The 23,605-nt window shown below is 41.3% G+C and overlaps 1 protein-coding gene and 1 long non-coding RNA gene across 3 annotated transcripts in view; one reads left to right on the forward strand and one right to left on the reverse strand.

The window, feature by feature from the left end:
• The window catches only part of SCML2 (Scm polycomb group protein like 2), a 161,288-nt gene that overhangs the window by 11,111 nt on the left and 126,572 nt on the right, over positions 1–23,605 (forward strand). For both annotated transcript variants that reach the window (XM_082220870.1, XM_082220869.1), the window contains exons 2-10: positions 2,522–2,618; positions 4,626–4,694; positions 7,618–7,688; positions 9,629–9,863; positions 11,638–11,726; positions 14,195–14,438; positions 18,333–18,589; positions 20,466–20,598; positions 23,001–23,204. In XM_082220870.1, the coding sequence (XP_082076996.1) occupies positions 2,597–2,618; positions 4,626–4,694; positions 7,618–7,688; positions 9,629–9,863; positions 11,638–11,726; positions 14,195–14,438; positions 18,333–18,589; positions 20,466–20,598; positions 23,001–23,204 (1,324 nt within the window). In that variant the 5' untranslated portion in view covers positions 2,522–2,596. The remainder of the gene's footprint in view (positions 1–2,521; positions 2,619–4,625; positions 4,695–7,617; positions 7,689–9,628; positions 9,864–11,637; positions 11,727–14,194; positions 14,439–18,332; positions 18,590–20,465; positions 20,599–23,000; positions 23,205–23,605) is intronic.
• Positions 19,510–22,966, reverse strand: LOC309531456. The gene is made up of 2 exons (XR_014219327.1): positions 21,000–22,966; positions 19,510–20,345 (listed from the first exon to the last, which is right to left on the reverse strand). It is a non-coding gene; the product is annotated as an uncharacterized lncRNA (long non-coding RNA).

Raw genomic sequence — 23,605 nt, forward strand, 5'->3', positions numbered from 1 at the left:
GTTATATAAATTGCAGGTGATAATTTTCCTAAAATCCATAACTATAAGTTAGCACCATCACGAAAAGCAAGTAATTTGGCAAATGCTGGCATAGTGCTACGAAATATAATAAATTAAAGTAATGCTATAATATCCATCTCTATGTTTTCAACATCTCTGGTTAGTAGAAGCATATTTCATGAAAATTAATGTGTTCAGGATTCAGTTTTTAAATTAATTATGGTGTAAACTTAAATTATACATATAATGAGATATACAAAGGCATGTGTAAATTTATTCAGTTATATACAACATCTGTTTTTGTAATATCATTTATAAATACAATTTTAAAATTGTTGTTTTAATAAATACAACATGCTTCTAATAATCCACAGACAGTATAGATTACTATTAATTTGTCATACGTCAATATCTGAAATACAGTGGTGCCTCGCAAGACGAAATTAATTCGTTCCGCGAGTTTTTTCGTCTTACGATTTTTTTCGTCTTGCGAAGCACGGTGTCGGGGAAGTTTTGGAAAAGCTTCAAAAATCACCAAAGTCTTCAAAAGCCTCAAAAAAGGGGGGTGCTTGGGAGGGAGGGAGAGGCGGGCGCGGGGGGAGGCGGAGCGGAGGTTGCTGCCTGAGCCCCCGGGATCGGTTCGGCTCACCTTGCTCCGACCCTTTGCACTACAGGCGGCGCTGTCTTGCTGCTGCTGTCGCTGTGGTAGTCAAAACTCCTACCGGCCTAAAAGTTGTCTGGTGCAAAATCCCTTCTGCGGCAGCAGCCCGAAAGAAAGCGAGAGCGCCAGCCAGCCAGCCGCCCGCCGCGGGCAGGAGGGAGGGAGGGAACGTCGGCGACAGTGGATGCCTATTGCCCCTGTTGCTGCTGCAGCCGGCCAGCCAGCCAGAAGCGCGCGAGTGGAGAGGGGTGCATCCAGCCCGTTGGAGAGGAGTGCAGGGGCGCGTCCCCGGTGGCTCCCTAGCTGACCTTGCCTGGCCTGGCACCTTCCGCGCTGCCAAAGGGCGACTCACCTGCTGCCTGCGCTGCGCTGGGACTAACTCGAGCGGGGCGACGAGAACACACACTCGCGCGCACACACACCGAGAGGCAAACTTGCCACAGCCGTCGACGTCGCGGGGTTGGAAAGCGCGGAGATGCAGGTAGGGGGCGCCCCTTGCAGGGCGAGCGCCGGAGGGCCTGGGCAGCGCTCTTGTCACCGCTGGGGCGCTGGGGGGGGGGGAGAAGGAAGGAGCCCTGTCCGAAGAGCCCCGGAGCCTGGCCTCCTTAACTGGGAGTTGTGGGGAGGGAAGTGTGCGCGCCTTGCTATTTTTCGCCGAAACAAAGCTCCCTCTCCCTCAGAACCTGCCTTCACGCTTTCTTGCCCCTACGGAGACGCACACCGCGTGCTATGAGTTGCTCCTCGAAGTGAAGTCGCAACTGTATTAACGGTTTTAAGAAAAAGGAAACAAACTTGCAAGACGTTTCCGTCTTGCGAAGCAAGCCCATAGGGAAAATCGTCTTGCGAAGCAACTAAAAAACGGAAAACCCTTTCGTCTTGCGAGTTTTCCGTCTTGCGAGGCATTCGTCTTGCAAGGTACCACTGTACTGAATTCTGGCCAGATGAAGCAAGGATTCAATATGGAATGAACGGCTGCAATTGGAAATCAAATTGGTTTCCCTTCCTGCTGTTTGGATCTTTGTCTTACACCTTAACATCAAAACCAAATGCAGGATAGTAATCTGATAAGTGCTATTGTTGTTTATCCCCTAATGTTTATCATTTCCCTGTTCAGAGTTGGGTGTGTGGGTGTGTGTATGGAATGAGAGATTATTGCCATTAATCAAGGTTGCACATCTCAGGAAGGCAGGGGCAATAAATGACAACATAATTTAAGTTGAGGCACAGACGAGGGAACTAGTAGACTTAACGACTAGTTAAATTTGTGCCTTGTATTTTTGTGGAGTGAGTGAAAACATCAACTTTATAGTTTCATTACTGCCAGACACACTGCTGAAAGTGATCTGATAATGCCATTGGCAATATTTATGAATGTGAGTTGTAAAGTGTGTGCACTTGGGTACAAAAACTGTAGCAATGAAACAGATTTCTGTTTACTATTATGTACTGCCACAATTAAAATTTTAATGCTAATACAACCTCCTGTTTTAATGAATTCTAATGAATTTGGTTTTCCTAGTTAGTTATTACTGGTCATAGGATGTCTGCAATGCTTGGGAAACTGTATCATCAAGTGGTATTTTGCTTGACAAACGAATTGGAAACAATAGCATGACCTTTAATAAAATGGCTTAAACAGAATGGCTTATCTAAACTTAAGGTTCAAGCTTCATGAACTATAGTGCAGAAAATTCTGTAGCATTTGTTTCCAGGTGACTTAGAGCTAAAGTGTAACGTTTATCTTCCATCTTCCTTCTTGACTAAAAAGGCATTGCCTGTTTATATTCCGCTTCCACTGTTTAAAAGTTATTTACATATTATTTTGCATTTGGCCTCACCTGCTGTGTTACTGCTCCACAGGAAGCAGTTGTGTTGGGAAAAAAATCGTGGATGGATGTGTTCTTATTGTGAAAAAGGAGGACCAAACATTTTACCATGGGGAAAACAGCAGCTAAAGGTAAAGTTCTTGAAACAAAGCAACAATGTAAATGAGGGGCTGCAGTTTTCAGGGGGGGGGAGAGGCCCCCAAGAGACCTAATAAGATGGGAGGTGGGCTAGGAAAGATCTCACAGCTTGGAAATATAACTCCCCACAGTCAACTCACTAATCTCATGACAGAGTGGAATAGATTTCTGCAGGGTATTTTATGATTTTTATTCTCCGTCCTGGTCCTTTTCCCTTTTCATTTTGTGGTCCCATAAGTATATGGGTATATGATTGCAGCCTTTCGATTTAACATACATATTTCTCTCTAATTTAGTATGTTCACTATTGCTGTGATGGAGTTTTCTAACCTTTTATATTGGGGATAGATTAAAATGTCAGGGCCATATAAAGTGGTTGTCCCACCAGACAGTTGAGCATGTATGCTTGGTCCCATTGTTGCACTGCTGTAGGACAAATCACTTCCAGCACTTGGGAGAGAGTTTACAGAGCTCCACAGGGAACACACCGCGTTTGTAGTTAATTACATAGCACACTGAAAATGCTTCCAAATTATGGAGAATTCCTGATTTGGCTAGAAGGCAGCAACTACCATGCTGGGCCAGGTTAGATATTTATTGCTCCCCAACTTTGATCTGTGACCAGCCCAATACAACAAGCAAAATGAGATTGCCATCTTCCTTCACATAGGAGCCAATTCCTAGGGGCTGAGGTCCCTTCAGCTCCTCCCCTAAAATATTTGAGGGGCTGGGGGCCCCCAAAGTTGATAGGCATTGCAATTCAAATTGGTGTGCCCTGTCATGTGATGGGTTATGTGGGGCATGGCATACCTGGGACCCCCCAATATTTTATTCAAGTTGGCACCCCTGTTCCTTGACCTTCAGTATCTGGCAGCCATTGTTCCACTTTTCCTTGAAGCGTCTACATGGTCTTACAGTTATGCTAGTAGTTGTCAGAGCAACCCATGGCAATATATTCTACAGATAACTGTATGAAACGGGGTACTTTGTCTTGTAAGGGAATGTTTGTTTTTAAACCTATGTGTCACATTTAGTTTCCTCCAAGCGCTTACAGTTTTTACAGTATACTGTACCTTTCCCTGATTTTTAACTCTATTCATTACATGAGATGCACAGTTACTCTCAGAGAAATAACTAAATAAATCCCACTGAGTCCAGTTGGGTTTCCGTCTTAATAAATGTGTTTAACATTGCAGGATTGGTTGCGCTGCCATTTCCTGCACGTAAGTGCCTGAAGCAGGGGTGGGTAGCCTTGATTGGCACAAGGGCCACGTTTTGGGTCAGCCACCCATTTGCAACACATTGCAATGCAAACACACCCTCAGCAAGGAAGGACTAGACAAGTATACATGAAACATGTATTACTACCCTGCGGGGTGGGGAGACAGACTCAGCAGACATGCTGCATCAGCCTCACACATTCAGCAGAGTTTTTGCTCTCTAAGGAAGCACTGATGTAGAAGGACCTCTTACCCCAGGACTGTTCTGGGGAGCAGAGGAGGAAACCAGCCTCTTTTGCAAAGAGGCCCTTTTCCCTCTTGTGTGGCAGAATTGTTGGGATTCTTAGGAGAATGGTGCCTTGCCAGAGGGAGAAGGGGACCTTTTGCAAAGGTTGAAAAGACATTCCCAGACTAAACATGATGACCAGGGGGAGAAACTGAAACCAGTGCAACAATGAGGACCAACAGTATCACCTGCTGCTTGGCAAATACATACGTGTACGTGTGTGTGTGTGTGTGTGTCCCCTATTTATTTATTTATTTATTTATTTACTCATTCATTCAAAGTACTTAAATTCTTTTTAGGGCAGAACTCCTTCAGGGGGCTTTAAAAAGATAATTAGCTTCAAATAATTTAGCCTTGTATACATACAATTGGTTCTCAGCTGGAACTATATCCATGCACAATGCAGGGATGCATGGGGTACCTCAGCCCGGGGCAGTTTATTCTGCAAAATTATGTAAAAAATACTGTGTTTTACATCCTTTCTTTTTCTTTAGATTCTAAGACTATTAGAAGAGAAAAACATGGGAAGAGTTGTCTGTCAAGCAGTCAGTTGCTAAATAATGGTATGTATTGTAAATGTAAATATTATGAATTATTTTTAAAATAAATAAATGGGGTTTAACGTCTGCTCATTGACATATCTCTCCCACCGCCTCCTGCCTCACCCGATTAGCCTCGCCCCTTGTGCAAGGTGCCTCCTTCCTGATTTTTGGGCAGTTACAACGACCTCCTGCAGTGTAGTCCATGCTGTTCAGGAGGTCTCCCAATCATCCCGGGATCTTTTAAGAGGGCTGTTGCATGTGGGGGAGAAGAAGATCAGAAAGATCCTTGCTCTAGTGGCCCTGCCATAACCTTTAGGGTTTTGAAATGGGTAGGGCACTGTTTTTCTTAGGGACTCCACTCCAGGACCTGGCAGCAAAGTGGGGACACGCTGTCTTGCACACTTAACCCAGACACACAACCTTAATAAATAATAATAATAATTATTATTATTATTATTATTATTATTATTATTATTATTATTATTATTATTATTTATACCCCGCCCATCTGGCTGGGCTTCCCCAGCCACAAACGCAGATAAGCATACTTAACTCAACTCTGCCTGCCTGGGTATGCTTTTATTCTTCTTATCTTTTTTAATGAAATAGAGGTGTATAATTTTTTAAAAATAAATAAGTAAGTTGCTTCCAATTCTCCTAGCTGAGCCCTTTGCCTGGGTTTGCTGGTATCTTTGCTCTCGGGTTCAAGAAAGATTTTAGGGTAGGTAATGTTTCTAAAATAAACCAAAGGGGGAAATTGAAACTTGGTTGATATATAGCTAGACTTTGAGCAGGTTTTTTGGTTTAAAATGAAGGAAGTAAAGAAGGACTTTTAAAAGTGACTCGCTCTGCTCAGGATGGGCCTTCCTCACCCTGATTGTGCAAGAGTTTTAACATTTTAAGGGAATAATGGGCTGGATACATGAGTGAAACACAGGAGACGTGTGCCACATAATGAATGGTAGAAATCCGGTACAAGCTAATGTCAGAACATGAGATGCAGGAGTCCCACTGCTGCATCACTTGTGGCAGCCTCCAGGAGGGTTTCTGCTAGTAGCCAGGACCTCTTGAGTTTTATTAGCAATTATAAAGCAGCCCTTGCCCCAAACCGGCAGCCTCCAGGTTGTTTTAGACTGCATGCATCAAAGCAATGTTCGAAACCCCCATTGTTCCAGGCACATTTTGCGACGGGGAATTTCATTAGCAGTTTCTGAGCTCTGGGCGCAGCACTGTGCCTAAGATTTCAGATTACAACCTCAGAGTGGAAGGGAAGGAGGACCCTTTTCTGCCTCCCCACTTCCAGCCACTCTCTGAAGACTGGAGAAGAGACCCTCTTAGGAATATTAGCGGGATGAGCAGGGGAAGGATTGAACATAATATTTTAGCTGCAGTTCATTCATTTTCAGCTCTGTATTCTTGTTATAAAAAAGCACGCCTAGACATTCCGTTGTTGTGCCTATAATTCAAGTTCAAGGTGTCATTTCGCTCCTAGCTGTCATATCTCAGTTTCTAACACTGCATCAAAGTACTACTGTTATCAGCTGATGGGAATTGTTCAAAACATCTGGAGGGCAGCAGGTTGTAGGTTATCCTAACAAAGCCACTAGGGGGCAGCATAGTATCATTTTTTCAGTGGCTTAATTTTTGTATTTGGAGTGGAAACTCTTATGAAGGCATGGAGAATGTGCACAGATTAGCAGTGTAAGGTGGGATCTGGACGTGTAGTCCCAATATATGTCTGTTGACTGGCCAGCGTATGGGAGACCTTGTTTTTTTCCTCTTGGCTTGTGAGCTTTGTCAACCATCTCCTCCTTCATTCTGGAGGAGGATAGCTAGAGGTGTGCAGAAAGAAGGTATAAAGTAGTAGAGATGGTTGTGTAGGAAGCACATGAGTGGGTGGGGGTACAGGAGGGAAAGACAAGGGGGTGGTTTCCCCCCTTCAATTATGTGGGTATTTGGGGAGGACATGTTCCCTCTGTCCTGTCCCCTCATGTACATGTATGTATATTTTCATGCATGTCTGTGGCTTGTGTGATATGCAGTGTTGTGTGCATTTTGTGTTTAGCTGGTGGTGGGTGGAGGCGGTTCATATCCATCTCTGCCTTCTCTCCACTCTTGCAAACTATTGCACACCCACCTGCAAAAACAAACAAACTTGCATCTGGATTTTTGAGTGGAGCAGGTATTGATTCGCAAGCATTTGCCCAAATTATGCAGCTGCATGCTAGAATGAGAATCAGCATTAACATTTTTTTTAAAGAAACTTTTTAAAAGGATTATTTACTTAGCTCAGCCCTTGCCATTGTTAAACCAAGAACCACTTTGTTGTCCCAGGAAATCTCGTGCTATGTAAACACAGTAGTTTATCTTTATTCAGCAGGGTTCTGAAGGAGTGGATAGATAACAAAGGGAATCCAGACCCTGCAAACTTAACACACTGCAAGGTCGAGCTATTCTATGCTGCAGTGTAGGCACAGCTTAAGTGTGAATGCATTTGTGTTTGTTGTTTTCAGCAGTGACTCGCCTCCCTGTGCACAAAGAAATGTTCCTTTTTGTTTTATGTTAATGCTCAATCTGTAAACCAGTGAAACCACTTTTATTAATTTCACTAAAACTGCTCCTGCAAAGGTAGTATAAAAATCTAGATTCTAACAAGGGTTTCATATATCTATATCTATATAAGAAAAGAAAAGAATTATCTATTCTATATGTATATAGAAAGAGAAGAAGTTCAGATACATTGTTTTCCTTTGGGTAAATGATTTCTGCTTATCTTCCAGTAGTCTCTTAGAGTGCTAACTGCTTCCCCCAGTCAAAAATGATGACAAATATACAAAAGATTGAAGAAGATAATAAGCAAAAGTCTGTGTGCTTCCTGCAGATTGAAGGCTTTTTATCTCAACAATATGTTTAAATTTTGCTCTCCCACGCTTTTCCCTCCTAGAATATTTTAACTGGGATAACTACTTGAAAGAGACTGGATCCTTAGCTGCTCCTTCACATTGTTTCAGACAGGTAAATGGTTTAAAATATAAATGAGTATACGAAAGTGTTTTATGTTAGTATTGTAGTTTCTTTGTGTTGCTTACCTTTCATATAGATATATGTTATGCAAGGGGTGGGCAGACTTCAGGCTTATGAGGGGGTTTTTTTTGTTTTTTTACAAGAAGCCCAAGGTTTAGAGGGCTTGTTCAGGCATGGCCAAACTTGTGACTACAATTCCCATCATCCCTGACCACTGGTCCTCTTAAGCTAGGGATGATGGGAGTTGTAGTCCCAAAACAGCTGGAGGGCCAAGTTTGGCCATGCCTGGTATATATGGAGAGTGGAGTCAACAACCTGTTGTAATCCCTGAGCCATTCGCTGTATATGGATATACAAATCTGTATCTTGAGTTAACATAGATCAAGGATGAGAACTCAGAACTCTTAAAGTGGCCAATACTGTTGTATAAAAACTTGGCCAAAGGCCGCCAATCATTATGCATATTTATTTATTTTTTTAAAAGATATTTATTCAATTTTCACAAATTATAAAATCAAACACAATACAAACAAACACACATAGACAAACAAATATAATTTCAAATCCTTATTCTCTTAAAACTTACTTCAGCGACCTCCTCATACCTCCCCTTTCTGCATTCCAATTTCAAATATTTAGTTCAGCAAATCCTCACCCTTAATTTGATCTAATTGTAATCCTTTCTTTTCTTTTAACCTAATCTTTACAGCTGTAATCCGCTTACTTCTATAACCACAACATTTTAACACTCATTAATTTTACAATGTCTCTTAAATTTCTTCCAATCTTCTTCCGCTGTCTCTTTTCCCTGGTCTCGGATTCTGCCAGTCATTTCAGCCAGTCCCATGTAGTCTATCACCTTCATCTGCCATTCTTCCAGAGTGGGTAGATCTTGTGTCTTCCAATACTTTGCGATGAGTATTCTTGCTGCTGTTGTAGCATACATAAAAAAAGTTCTATCTTTCTTTGGCACCAATTGGCCGACAATGCCCAAGAGAAAGGTTTCTTAAGGAAAGTACATTTAAGTACCTTTTTCATTTCATTATATATCATTTCCCATCATTATGCATATTTTATAAGTTAGAAACACCTAAGAACATTAGCACAAGGAGAGAAATGGCTTCCTTTTAAAAACTTTCACTGTTGTTAAACTATGAGGAGCTAGAACCACCTCTTAATTAACTGCAAATCACCCCAGAGATTTCCCAGTTGATACTAGTCTGCCTGCTTTTGTGTTACACAACCCATATGGGTATTTTGCAAGCTTCAGGTACTTGATACTATTTAGAGGGGGGCTCCAGTGGCTTCTAAAATCATAAATACTAGTTGCATAAGTTAAAATTTTATGTCAGGAAGGTATTAGCCTTTCATGCCTCTTAAAGCTGTGATTTGTTGTGAAGTTAATTAGAAGTAAATTACAATAAAATGGATGAGACAGCTTGCAAGTAGGTAAGTTTAGGGTGGAAGTGCCAGCTTACTATAGTTGTGCAAAAGAATAAATTTGTGTAAGAAGCCAACTTCAATACAACGGATCACCTATTAGATTTGTAGGTAGGGTAGCTCATCCACTGAAGGTTGTTGCTCAGTGTATGTTACTATCTTTTAGCCTAGCCTACCTCATAATGTGAAGATACAATAGGAATTGTAAATCCTTGGTTAGGTTGAAGAGTGATTTACAGTAAATATGAATGGCATTTAGGGCACCTGGGATAATTGCCCAGGACTGGAAATAGAATCAAATATTTAGGTGCCAGGAAATTTTCCAGCGATTTCTTTGAGGAGCTACACTTGATTTTGGCCCCAAAGGCTGAGAAACAATTATGGTGGGAATAAATAAGCTTGTGACTAGCCAAATAAGTACTGTTGATTCCTTCTCTCTCTCCCTCCTGGAAAAATAGTCCAGTAAATGCTTTATTTTGCCTTTCTTGCAGTCTAGGGTTCCACCTAGCAATGATTTCAAAGTGGGGATGAAATTGGAAGCCCATGACCCTCGAAACATTACCTCAGTATGTATAGCTACAGTTATTGGAATCACGGGTGCCAGATTAAGGTTGCGGCTTGATGGAAGCGACAACAAAAATGACTTTTGGAGGCTAGTGGATTCATCTGACATACAGCCAATTGGAACCTGCGAGAAGAAAGGAGGAATGCTTCAGCCACCACTTGGTAAGAAAACATATAAGCCTAACATGGATGAAATAAAAGTTTGCTTCGAAGTCACAGTAGAGTTTGAAATGATGTATCAAAATAACAGCAGCCGGAGATAAAGGAAATGAAGATTAGACTAAATGTACTGGACTGGGCGAGTTGGGTTGAGTTTGCTAGAGATAATACAAGTGAACCATGGATTCATGGCACTGCCGTGAGAAATGTCACTCAAGTTCCCAGGTTTTTCCTTCAAAACCCTCTATAGCGTTGTCCTCCCGTTATCCTCTGCCCTTGCCCAGTTCCACCATCTTGATGCATGACTCCTTCAAAGAACTCCACCCCTTCTCTTTTGCATCCCTTTAGAACTGTCTCCCAGAAAAAAACCTGTGTGATGCCACCTCTCGCTTCCTCAAACCATATCTGTCCTGTGTGAAGTCTTTGGGGGCAGCTTCCTGGTCCCCCTTGCCCTACTGTCACTGCATGTCACTGAAATAATGCACACTCTTCACTGTTTTACCCATGCCTCCATTTCCCTCCTCTTTCCCTGTTGACGTCTGTGTTCTGTTGTAGGCCATAAGCCTGTGATAAATTAGGGACCTGTCTTCCAAAGCCTGTGTAGCACCACTGATGGTTCTGTAGGAATAATGGAAATAATAATTGGTTAGTAATTTAGTGGCGCTTTAAAGCAGAGGTGGCTAACCTGTGGCCTCCAAATGTTGTTGGACTCCTAGTCCTCCCATCGGCTTCAGCCAGCAATGCCAAAGATTATCAGTTGCACATTTGGAGAGCCACAGGTTCCTTCCCCGGGTATGAAAATCTTGCTCCTGTTAGCAAGATGTTTTATTGCCTTCAGGGTGAGGGATGCATTCCCTTCTGAAAACTTCATAAGGACCACGTACCAATGGTGGCCAGAGGGGAAAGTGCACGAAGCAACAAATGTAAAATTTTTGCCTTGGTACCATAGGCTAGTTTCTATGCAAATTTGCACTCTCCTCTCTACCTAGCCAGTGAGGGGTGGGGGTGGGGGAGAGAAACCTGGAGGTTCCCCACACCTGGCCTATACTGAGAAAGTAATTGTTTGGAAGCAAAATGGCTTGAAACAGGTGTTTCAGCACCACCAGTGAATGAAATTATCTGTGTGAGTGCCCCCCCCCAATCTTTGCAGTAATGTTTGCCGGATACTATAATGCAATTAGTTTGCTCCTGCAGTGTATGTAAACAGGCACATATCTTTATTGAGCCAGACAAGTGAGCCCTTGATAAAATATATCATATACTGTATTTGGCCCTCCTATGTTTTATGAAGATAGGCAGAATTCCAGTGTCCAAATGGTGTTGCACAGCTAAATACCTTTTTGAAACCTTCCCTTTGGCAGTTTTGCCGCATCTTGTTTGTTGGCTGAGCTTGGAGCTAATTGTGTGTGTTAATTGCCTCCTGCTAACTGTATACAAAACTGGCATTTCCCAAGTGACGTCGAACTGTCTGGTCCCAGAAATCCTATTCCGCTCGTAATACAGTATGAGTCAAACGCTCCCTTTCTGCTTAACTTGAAATGTAGCGCTGTATTCCCACGTGTTGCACCAGGTGCTTAGCTTAGTTAGTATTGCTCAATTACGGTTGTAGCTTCTGGTGGGAAGTGCCTCAGCACGATGCGCCCATGCTCATCCTCTATTTATAATCAAAACGTATCCTGCAGAGATAACGCCACTTAACGAAGGTTCTCTTGTTTCTTAAAAGGCATGTTTTTGGTAAATCTGTTATGCACAACTAATCTATTGTTGTCAATTTTAGGGTTCCAGATGAATGCATCTTCCTGGCCAATGTTTCTCCTAAGAACACTAAATGGTGCTGAAATGGCTCCTGCTTCATTCTTTAAGAAGGTAGGAGACTCGACTGCAGTTCTATTGTTTGTTGAGGATTCCATACTGCACTGTCCAGCCTGAAAAGGCAAAGAAGTTGTTTAAAAGGACAGGACTACTAGGAAGGGGAACATCTTTCTCCATCCTCAGTGCCTGCATTTAGAAAATGCCTGTATATGTCTTGAGTTCAGAACAAATCTCTTTGGTTTTAACAGTTTTAGGCTTACCTCTCCACACAGGTCAAATTAATATATTAAAATATGTGTGTTGTTTATTACATGTGATCTTCCTGTTCATGCATAAATGGGGCATTACAGTCTAGACAAATGTAGAAGTTAATTCCTGTATGGGAGAGGTTGACTTTTTTCTGTTGAATAGTCTGGTGAATGTATCAAAGACTTCTAAGCATAGTGAACACCCATAAATTATGCCCCATCCTCCTTATTCCAGTCACTGTTGTACGGATCATGCACAAATGACAATGCAGAACACATTTTTATGCTAAAAACAATACACTCTCTTCTTGTAACAATCTCAACATTTTTACTCCTTTCTTGTCTCTTGGTATATGATGTTTACATGTGTTTAAACTGAGGCACTAGACCAGATGGTTTGGGAGATCGCCTGCTCTTGCACTTCTGATCTGAAGGAGCAGGTTCGTAGCCTGGGGGTACTCCTGGATCCTTTGCTGTCGCTCGAGGCTCAGGTGGCCTCAGTGGAGCGGAGTGCCTTCCATCAGCTTTGGCTGGTGGCCCAACTATGCCCCTATCTGGACAGGGATAGCCTATGTAGGGATAGCCTACTGTTGTCTATGCTCTGGTAACCACAAGGTTAGATTACTGCAATGCGTTCTACGTAGGGCTGCGTCTGAAGATGTTTCGGAAACTTCAGCTACTGCAGAATTTAGCGGCCAGGTTGCTCACCGGAACAAGGTGGTTTGAGCATATTACACTGATTCTGGTCTGACTGCATTGGCTACCATTTCCAGGCCCAATTCAAAGTGCTGGCTTTGACCTATAAAGCCTTAAACAGCTCAGGACCATAATACCTCAAGGACCGCCTCTTTCCATATGAACCTACCCAGACCCTGAGATAATCTTCTGAGGTCCTCCTTTGTGTGCCTCCTCCTTGAGAGGTCCAGAGGGTGGCAACTTGAGAACAGGCCTTCTCTGTCTGTGGAATACTCTCCCCAGGGAAGTTCACCTGGCACTTTCATTATGCACCTTTAGGCACCAGGCAAAAAAGTTCCTTTTTTCCTTTTTAACTAGACAGTTGATTTGGTTGACATCCTATGCCCTTTTAAAATGTGGGCGTTTTTTGGGGGGTGGGTTCTTGTTTTCATTTAGATTATGTATTTTGTGGTTTTATATTTTGATTTTGTTCTGTGAACCACCCTGAGACCTCCAGGTATAGGGCAGTACATAATTTCAATCAGTAGTAGCAGTAGTAAATTTGGATGTTTTAAACTTTTTTTGCTGATCATTTTATTGTGTTACTCATTTTGTAAACTGCTTTGAGGTTTGGTTGGGTTTTTTTTTACACTCAAGTGGAACAGAAATGTTATGAAATAAGTAAATTTTATGAATTGCCCCAAAGCTGGAACAGTACAAGTCTGTTCTGCGAAGAAAACGAAGTGGGTTGATTTACAAAGTGAAGAAATGCAATAATGTGCCTTAATTATGTAAGGAAGAAGAATATAAGTTATATTTACAACTTAAATTGTCCTTTTAGTTACATGGACAATTTTACAAATGAAGCTATGCCCCTTTTTATTAATAATGCATGTCCTTCCCCACAAAACTTGGAAATCAATCTAATGAACAATAAAACGTAAGGAAGAGTAGGAAACAAAATGCCATCATGGAAGCAATTCATCATTTGAACATGCATTGAAGTCACATTATGCAAATTCGAATGGCTTTATAAGAGAGTCTCTTGTTAGTTTACAAACCTGCTTTAGGCATAGACTTGAAGATGATAATTGGTCAGTTCATGGTCTCAACATTAACGGGTGACACTGCAAACTATTTTATGTTTTTCACAACACTGTAACAACTTACTCTTCTTGTGATTAACAAGGCGTTGGAAATATGTTGCTTGGTAGTTCTGTTTCTTTCATCAGTAATTAAGGAAAGAAATACGTATCTTAAATTTTCAACAACAAAAAATGGACTTCTTGTTGATAGGCGGTAATAGAAATATTGTAAATTAGCAAATACTCCAAAGTGTCCTTTTGTTGATTTCTTTTAAATTCTTTGCTACTTTGTATCACACATAAAACCTGTAATTTAGCTTAGAAACATGAATTTTTATCCATGGAGGAGCTCTGGACGATAGAAAATACAGGAAAAATGCTAACATATCCCCCCCCCCCCCAGTACTATGTATCTTTTGGAGCATGAGTCCTTTTAGGCATCAAGGTTATATGAAACTCATTCCCTTCCAAGATCTCATGTGTACATACCTGTTTGGCTCTTTTGTTTTGGCAGGAACCTACAAAGCCTTCTCCAAACTGTTTTAAAGTTGGAATGAAGCTAGAAGCAATAGACAGAAAAAATCCTTATTTAATATGTCCCGCAACCATTGGGAATGTTAAAGGAGATGAAGTTTTTATTACCTTTGATGGCTGGCGAGGCGCATTTGACTATTGGTGTAAATATGATTCTCGGGATATCTTTCCAGTCGGATGGTGCGATTTAACAGGAGATGCTCTACAGCCACCAGGGAATAGTGGTAAGAATTTTTTATTTGTTAAATTCCACACGTCAGGCTCATCTAGTCCATCTTTGCTTTTAAGCCTATGCCTTTAAGACTTTGATACAGCTGACAGAGAAGCTATAAGGAAAAATGTGTTGGTTTTGGGGTGTTTCCCATCATCATTTAATGCTATAGCAAAAGTAGGATGAAATAAAGCCTAAAGGCATCCCACTAGCCTTAATTAAATGTATTCACTAGCACCAGGGATCATCATCCCAATGTCTGCAGGTGCCATGGTGGCTATGAAGGTTTTGTGACGGTCACCCTACAAAATTTGCCCACTAGTCCAGAAATATTGGTGACCTCTGCTCTATCATTTGCTATACTTGCAGTGCAGCTTCCCATTGTGTTCATGGATATAGGATTGCAGCCAAAGAGAGACAAACCTTGATAACTTTACGCTTGCCACCGGTTCAGATGTAATGAGAAACCGTAGGGTCACGTTACCTGGGAGTTGCATGCTTCCCTCTCCCCCACTGTTGTGCTAAGGAAGGTGGTTGGAATCTTCTTTGGATAATATGTAAACCATGGTTTCCTATGATCAGGGAAAAGTGCTTCCGGAACATTGCTTGTTCTCACAAGTCATCACTTAAACAGACTTACCGTTTCATGACATTGGACGTAATGAAAGCTGTGTTTAAAACCAGAGGCAAAATTATCCCATGGTTTTTTGTTACGTCTCAGCTTAGCCTGTATTATCAGTGTCAGAAGTAGTGGCGTTTCACATCTCCTTAATAAACTTTTCCACAATTACTATTGCATTATTTCTCTAGTGCATGTGCCTCTCTCTCTGTTCCTCCCTCTCCCTCTCTTACACTGGTGTACTATATTTTGTTTTCATTACCGTTATGTCAAGAGATGCTGCTCAGCTGTAGAGTTGCTTATGGCACTAGCATAGCTACTGTCCACACAGTTTTTCAAATAGTTTTTCTAGCAACTCCTTTTTCTAAATGCATTAAGTAGTTTTTTCTAGATGCATTAAAAAGCAGGTTCCCTGAAAAAGCTGAGCAACTATCTCCTTCCTGCTTCAGAAGACCATAATTTGTCTTATATCGAGCTGCAACATCTGACTATTTGGTAATAGTAGGGTTTGACTATGCTGGGTCTGCTTATGGATCCTAAAATAAATGAACAGATGTGGAAAAGTTGTAAGCGCCAATAATTTTTTAGTCTTTTTCATAGGTCTACACATAATGTTTAATACATATTCTCACCCCTTATCAAAACAAGGATAAGCAATTGTAGAAGTAATTGAAGCATCCTAGTTGCTGTTATATGTTTGCACTCTGTGATACTGAAAGCTCTATAAGCCATCAGTACTCTCAATACAGAAAGCCGTGTTAACATCCTTTGCTTCTTGCTCCATCCTTTCAAGATGCATTGTTGCTCCAGTTAGTATAAGACTATTTGGTTTGAAAAGACTTTAATAAAGTTGTTGCTTAGGATCAGAGTTTTAAGCAGGGGCTGCTGCGTAGCTAGAGTGCCCACAAGAGACCTGAATGCTTGATGTCTCAATTGTTTTGCCAGCTCAGCGGGAAACAAAATGCTTTGTTTTGTTTGTGGAACGGAGAGGGCCATTGTAATGCAAAGCATTGGCCTGAAAAGAGCAAAAGGGCTGCCCACCCCCTTCCAACTGCACATTATATATTAATTACAAAGAGACACAGCCGATAACCGCCCCCCGTCCCATTTTAATAAACTAATATTTTGATGCACTAATATTTTAATACAAATCCTGTTGAGATTACAAAATGGTTTTCAAGTTTTGGCTCCTGTAGCTCAGCTGAGATACCTCTGTACATGATACAGTTGTGTTGGCAGCTAGATTTCTTTGCTTGTCCTTTCACTCTTTCCAGATTCTCTGACCCCATGTAACCTTTGATCCCCTCCTCAAGAGGGGGTGGTTAAGGAAGTATGAGCAGGTGACTGATGGTCACTGTCAATAGAGCCGGCAGACAATATGTGAATTGCTTTAGCAGTCTCTCCCCTCCACTCTGTTGCCCTCCCCCTTTCTCTTCCTCTTAAACCAACAAATGCAAATTGCTGCACCCTGATTTGCTCGGGCAAAATTTCAGTGCCCGCTGTCCAGGCAGTGTGGGCTTTGTTGCAGATCTGCTTTTTCGGTCTAAAAAAGCAGTCCTATGAGATTGGGTCTTGAACCTTACAAGTGGCTAATGCAAATGACATCTGCATCTCTGGAATATAAAGGTAGGAGACCTGTTTAAAGGAAATTGTTTTTATATAGCGTTCCAGCAGGGGCTCATTATTACTCCATTTGCAGCCTTTGTTCAGCAAGCACTATCCATCATTTATTCCAAAGAGCAGAAAGTTACTGTGTGTAAAAGCGTGTACCTGCTATTTTACAACCTGTGGCATTGAAGGGTGTTTTCTTTGTGTTTGTGAACTCTGCTGTCCTCTCAGATTTTTGCTGCACGTTAATCCATTGACATTTCAGTGGAGGCAGCGATAGACTGTAGCACAAACATGTTTAATCCAGATAACTGTTGTTTTGCAATGTGTGAGTGTGGCAAGTGTGTGTGAGAGTGTGTGATGAAGTTTGTGTGCAGTGAAATTACATTTTGTAATAAAACTTTTATTTTTCAATTTTTACACCAGTGATGATTTTCTGAACATGGGAATACATGGAGTTTAACTTCACACAAATGTACCTTTTTAGAAATGTTTCATTCTTCAACTGTAGTATAATACAAGTGGTTGATAACTTTTGAATGTGACAAAGAAGAAAAGCAACACTGTTTAGTTACCTAAAAAGTCTCCAAAACTATATAAAGCTGTATGAAAAAGAAAAGTATAATCTGTAGGGTGTGGTCTAGTCAAACAATATACATAGGAGCTGTGCCAGATTTCATGTGTTAGAATTTTTTGTCACATAAATAAAATAGATTATTTATTTTCTATGAATGTGTTCTCTCTGTAGAATTTACCTGCTTTACACAAAAACAGACCATGCAACCTTGGTTATATCTTTCAAACATAGTTTTCCAGTGTTTAATTGGTCCAAAATGGTGCCACAATTTTATTTTTGAAAACAAGTGTTTTCCCTTTCACATTGAAACAGCTGCATTTAGACATGGGCAGACATTGTTTTACCAACTGTGGGACTTTAAAATTACTTTGGGGTTTTTCTTGGTTACGAAAAAAACAAGCTCAACGGAAACATCAAAACTACATTTATTTTGATTTGAAATATATATCTTTATAAGGGGGGAAAAAGCAATCTTATTCTGTAAGACACATGAAGGAATTGAATGGCATACTTCCTTGACCAAATGAAACCAATCACAGGAATCCACATGACTGGAAAGTCAAGGGGTAGAAGGCAGAATGATCAAAACTTTTTCAGTTAATAAGAAGCATGGATATATATATGACTTGCTGTTCATAAAGAATTACCACAAATATTCTTGAACAAATTCCATTCATTTCAGTAGGGCCTGTGAAAGGAAAACTCCCAGCATGCTGTTAAGAAATTCCATTAAATTTCATTTAGGGTTTTTTTTTGGGGGGTGGAGCTCTTCTGTTATCTCATTATGTCCTAACTGGTGTTCCTAGAAAAGAAATCACATGGCCCAATTTTGTGCCTTTAGCAGCAGCTTGATGTACAGAAACCAGCTTTTCTTTGCATATGAAGATTAACATTACCCACTTGCATATTTCTGCATATCAAGCTTGCTGTCAGATACACCACTTCCCTATCTGGTTTAAAAGTTAGCAGTCCTTGTTTCAGTTCAAAATCACTTGAAAATATCTCGTTGTCAACATACTTTGAAGTGTAATTGAACTTTTTAAAGAATACTGCCTCCTGAAGTGTATGCATTCTGATAAATGTATATTTGACTTCCTTCACAGTTTCGGGTACAAAGAATAATTCGAAACCTCAGACATCCCCTTCCAAAGTGACCCGGCGCTCAATGCAGTCTCCTCAGAAATCTGCTCCTGTTCCTCCTTCTACATCAAGGGGAAGGAAGCCTAGCCGGGGGAAACCAGCGGCTCCACCTGCAGTCCCTAGGAAAGGCAGGTCTCCCAAAAACACCCCTGTAGCGAAAAACACATCTCAAAAAGAGAATCTCAAAAAAAGGAAAAAAGGCTTGAAACCAGGAAGGAAGGTGAGAGCAAATCTGTTTACCTTCACAATTGCAGTAGATGCTTTTTATGTTTCCCCAGCTTATTTTGTACTGATTCCCCCCCCCCCCCGAGTTTCTTTTTGAAATGTCCAATTGTGCAAGCAGTTTACTAGGTGTGTCGTATTGAACACAGCATCCTTTTCAAGGTTACACTCCCTTTGAAGGAGCACAGCTTCCCTGTTCAGGTTACAGCAGCTTGGGGGTAATTCTGGATCCATTGCGGTCACTTGAAGCTCAGATGGTCTTGGTGCCTTCCATCAGCTTTGGCTCGTGGCCCAGCTGCACCCTTAACCTGGGCAAGGGACAGCCTAACTTCTGTCATCTGTGCTCTGGTAAACTCTAGATTACTGCAGTGAAACTTCAGCTGGTGCTGACTTCAGCGGCCAGGTTGCTCACCAGGGCAAGATGGTTTGAACATAACAATGCCAGTTCTGCCCTGGCTGCCAATTAGGTCCCAAGCTCAGCTCAAAGTGCTGGTTTTGACGTATAAAGTCTTACATGGCTCAAGACCACGATACCTCAAGGACCACTTCTTCCCATCTAAACTACCCCATATCATGTAATCATTATCTGAGGCCTTTCTTTTTTGTGCCCCCTTCATGAGAGGTCTGAAGGGTGGGAACACAAGAACAAGCTCTTTTCTGTGGTGGCTCCCCACTTGTGGAATGCTCTCTCCAGGGAAGCTCACCGGCCACCTTCATTGCGTATCTATAGGCGACAGGCAAAAACATTCCCCTTCTTCTAGGCCTGTGACCAATAAAAAAAAATATCTATGGCCTTCTAAACAGGGGCGGGGCATTGTTTTTGTTTGTTACTATGTTATGTATTTTTGTGTTTTTATATTGTAAACCACCCTGTGATCCTCAGATGAAGGGCAGTATAGAAATAACAATAATAAAAGGTGCAAACAATATATTTTATTGAATGTATTGGAGACAAAGATAAATATATATATATTTAGATTGCTACATTTGCTGATACAGGGAGAGTGCACTTGGGAACATACTCCTTTAGAGACCACTTTATCCCTTACCTACCCAGTAGGCCTCTTCTTTTGAGCTGGACCTGCCCTTTCGTACATGTTATTGGTGAACATTTTAGGCCTTTGAGCTTCAAGTACTGTTTTAAAATCAATCCTTAGTTGTTGTTTTGACCTATTTTTGCTTTTTAAACTGTTTGACATTAAATCACCTTGATACTTATGTGAAAGAGATATTATTATTTCGTTAATTTATGAACCACTTATTTGTCCTCAGCTACCCATTCAGTGTTAATCAATATGTGGTTGCCGAAATAAATATCCCTTTCTTTAATTTCTTGTTGACTTTCTGCTTTAAAAAGAGCTCCTTCGGTGCAGGCTAACTTTACTGGCAATGATCACTAATTAAAGCATGCATTTTTGCAAGGACAGAGGCAAAGATGAATATCAGCATCTGCCATCATTATCAATTAAAGTATCAGCAACTTTATTATCCATGGGGACTAGACATGCAAGTGGGATACAACTGGCTTACAATGCCTGAGGCTACCTGAACCCACCACTGTACGTAATATGGTAGCGATGTGTGAAGTAATCTTGAGCTGGCTTTTTATGTGCTGGCCAGTCTTAACGGATTATCTCATGTGGTTCCCTCGCTTGTGATGAGATTCTGCTGCTGACCCTTCTGGAGAACCCTTGAAAAACGGGTTGGGACTGGGAGTTGCAAAGATCTAGTCTTTATACTCTTCTGGCAGCATTCTACAGTTAAGAGAAATAAGATAGCTTGAGCAAATGGTGATCTGAAGGCTGTCTTCTGATAGGAAATTAACAGTTATATTTGTTTAAAATTTACGATAAATATATTTCTTCTTTTTACAGAAAAAAATCTTACCAGTGCAATCTCCAGTATTTCCTCCTCCCCTTACCTCTGCAAAAGTGGACAACAGCGCACCTCAGATACACAAAGATGGACCTAGTATCACTGGCGTAACAGCGGCTGTCATTTCAACAGGTAAAATGATCTATAGCTTGCATGTCTGTCTATATAAATCTTCTGGAGTACTGCTGGTTGGTTCCAGAGTGTCATGAAAGCACTGGTAAATGTAAATGGATTGTGGAGTGTGGGCCCAATAACTTTTCTTTTTTAAGTAGCATCTTTTACGGATGCATGAAAGTCCACTAAACTAGAAATCAGTTAACTGGCCGCATAGTTTTACTTCTAGTTAGCATGTACACAGTAGTAATGGAAAATAAAATAAAATAAAATAAAAACAATAGGAAGTAGTAGTAGTAGTAATTGGAAAATGAAGCTATGGTGTGTGCTACTGCTAACACCCTGTTCCCAAATCTCTCACTTGGCTTTCATTTCTTGCTAGACATTTCTTTCACTGCCTTCAGAGCTAGCAGCGCTACCTGCACAAAATAGGCCTCCATTGGTGTCTCGGGTATCTTCTTGTGTCTTGTTGCTTGGCTGAACAGTTTGCTTGTTACTTCCCTGCACAGGCTGAAGAAGTATCTGGCTCTGCCAGATATAAGAGCAGATTATTTCCCCAAAGCAGTATTCAAAGTGTCTCTGTGGCTTGGTCCTATTCTTTCTCCCCCTGCTCTGTCGTTTTTCACCGTTTACCCATCTAACAACCATTCAGCTTTTCTGCAACCCCATTTCCTTTGCCTTCTAGATTTCCATGTTGTGGCTAACTCCCCCGTTTCACCTTCTGTTTTACTCTCCAGTACATATCCAGTCCTGAAAGTGTGTTTATTTGATTTTTTGCTTTCCTCACCACCTTTCTTGTTTTGCTTTGAAATTCCTCTTTCCTCCTTTTATTTTTCATGCACCATGTTCATGTCTTTTCCCTCCCCCCTGCCTTCTGATCTTATTTTTCCTTGCCCTTAATTCTGACCTTCTGTTTTCCTGCTGCCTATACCCTACCTCTCATTTTTACTAGAGTGGTACCTTGGTTTAAGAACAGCTTAGTTTATGAACAACTTGGATTAAGAACACTGCAAACCCGGAAGTAGGTGTTTTGGTTTGTGAACTTTGCCTTGGAAGCAGAACATGTTCCACTTCCTGTTGATTGTGTTCCATTTGTAAATCGAGTCCCCCGCTGCTATGGGAAAGCACGCCTTGGTTTAAGAACAGACTTCCGGAACGGATTAAGTTCATAAACCAAGGTACCACTGTATTCCTCTTATCTTCTGTTTCTGTTTCTGCTTTTCTCTCATTCCATGTATCATGGGCATGCGGCAGTTACATCTCATCAACATCAATGAACTATATTTTCAAATGCATATGTTGAAGATTTTCGCACCATGTACACATTAATTTCCTGCCACATAGTCAGTGTGACTTTACCAAGACACTTGTAGCCAACGTTCCCTATCCAAGTATGGGAAGAGTACCTTGATCTGGGGTTATTACAAAATATAGAAGGGAAGGAGCAGCAGTTGCTCCTAAAGGCATATTTGTTAGCTCTGTAGTTCCGGAGGATAACAGGAAAAAGCAAGGAATGTGGGTATATAATTTGGCAAAGTCAGTTAGGCTTGTCTAGATGTGGCAAGTGCATGGACATTTGTGGTTTCACCACTACCTGTTGGAGTTGGAGGTTAAATAAGGCATATGGAAGTACCGTATTTTTTGCACCATAACACTCACTTTTTTCCTCCTAAAAAGTAAGGGGAAATGTCTGTGCGTGTTATGGAGGGAATGCCTACGAGTGGCATGCCTACGGATTTTCCTCCTCTAAAAACTACGTGCGTGTTATGGTCGGGTGCGTGTTATAGAGCGAAAAATACGGTAGTTTGTTTAGTGTGGGTAGATTTTACATAAAGGACATGGGTGGCACTGTGGTCTAAACCACTGAGCCTCTTGGGCTTGCTGATCAGAAGGTTGGCGGTTCGAATCCCTGCAACGGGGTGAGCTCCCGTTGCTCTGCCCAGCTCCTGCCAACCTAGCAGTTCAAAAGCACACCAGTGCAAGTAGATCAATAGGTACTGCTGCGACGGGAAGGTAAACACCATTTCCATGCACTCTGGTTTCCGTCAGTGTCTCGTTGCGCCAGTAGCAGTTTAGTCATGCTGGCCACATGACCCAGAAAGCTGTCTGTGGACAAACGCCGGCTCCCTCGGCCTGAAAGTGAGATGAGTGCCACAACCCCGTAGTCGCCTTTGACTGGACCTAACTGTCTAGGGATCCTTTACCTAGTTTTTACATGCAGAGCATCAGCTCCTCTGTTCATCATCTAATTACAGTTTGGCTATTTGCAAGCTTTTGAAATAGATGAAATGTATAGAAGCTGTTCATCCAGTCCATTCTCAATGAAAACTTTATGAAATATCATTTGGTCTGGAATGCATTGTTTGCAAATTCTTCTTTTTTTAAAAAAAAATATTGACATCCCTCCTTTTTTCTCTTAGTTTGTGTCTATGTTAACAAACACGGAAACTCTGGGCCTCATCTGGACAAAAAGAAGGTTCAGCAGCTTCCTGATCACTTTGGACCGGGTCCTGTGAATGTAGTGCTTCAGCAGGCTGTGCAAGCCTGTGTGGACTGTGCCTATCAATCAAAAACAGTCTTTGGATTCCTGAAGTCGGGGCACCATGCGGGAGAGATCATCACTGGTATTTTATTGGTTTTATTTTTATATATAAATGGATTTATATCCCTTCTTTTTGCAAAGTCTCAAAGAAGCTAACCGTTAAATACAATCAAATGTCAATAAAAACGGAACGTAATAAAGCAGTATAATAAAAACAGCAGCAGAACTAATAAAACAAACCAGGAGGCTGTGAAACATGTTTGATAATGACAAAGCATACTTGGGCTGAATCCAGCAAATGAATGAGCAATAGTAGCAGGTTTTCTTAACTTATTAGTAAAATGTGATTCAGTTTCAGTTTTGGTGCAAAATCAAGACCAAAGATTAGTGTGGCACAATTGTGTACCGTATTTTTCGCCCTATAGGACACACTTTTTCCCCTCCAAAAATGAAGGGGAAATCTGGGTGTGTCCTATGGGGCGA

This window comes from Podarcis vaucheri (genome assembly GCF_965113315.1).
Source record: "Podarcis vaucheri genome assembly, chromosome: 4".
Lineage (NCBI taxonomy): Eukaryota > Metazoa > Chordata > Lepidosauria > Squamata > Lacertidae > Podarcis > Podarcis vaucheri.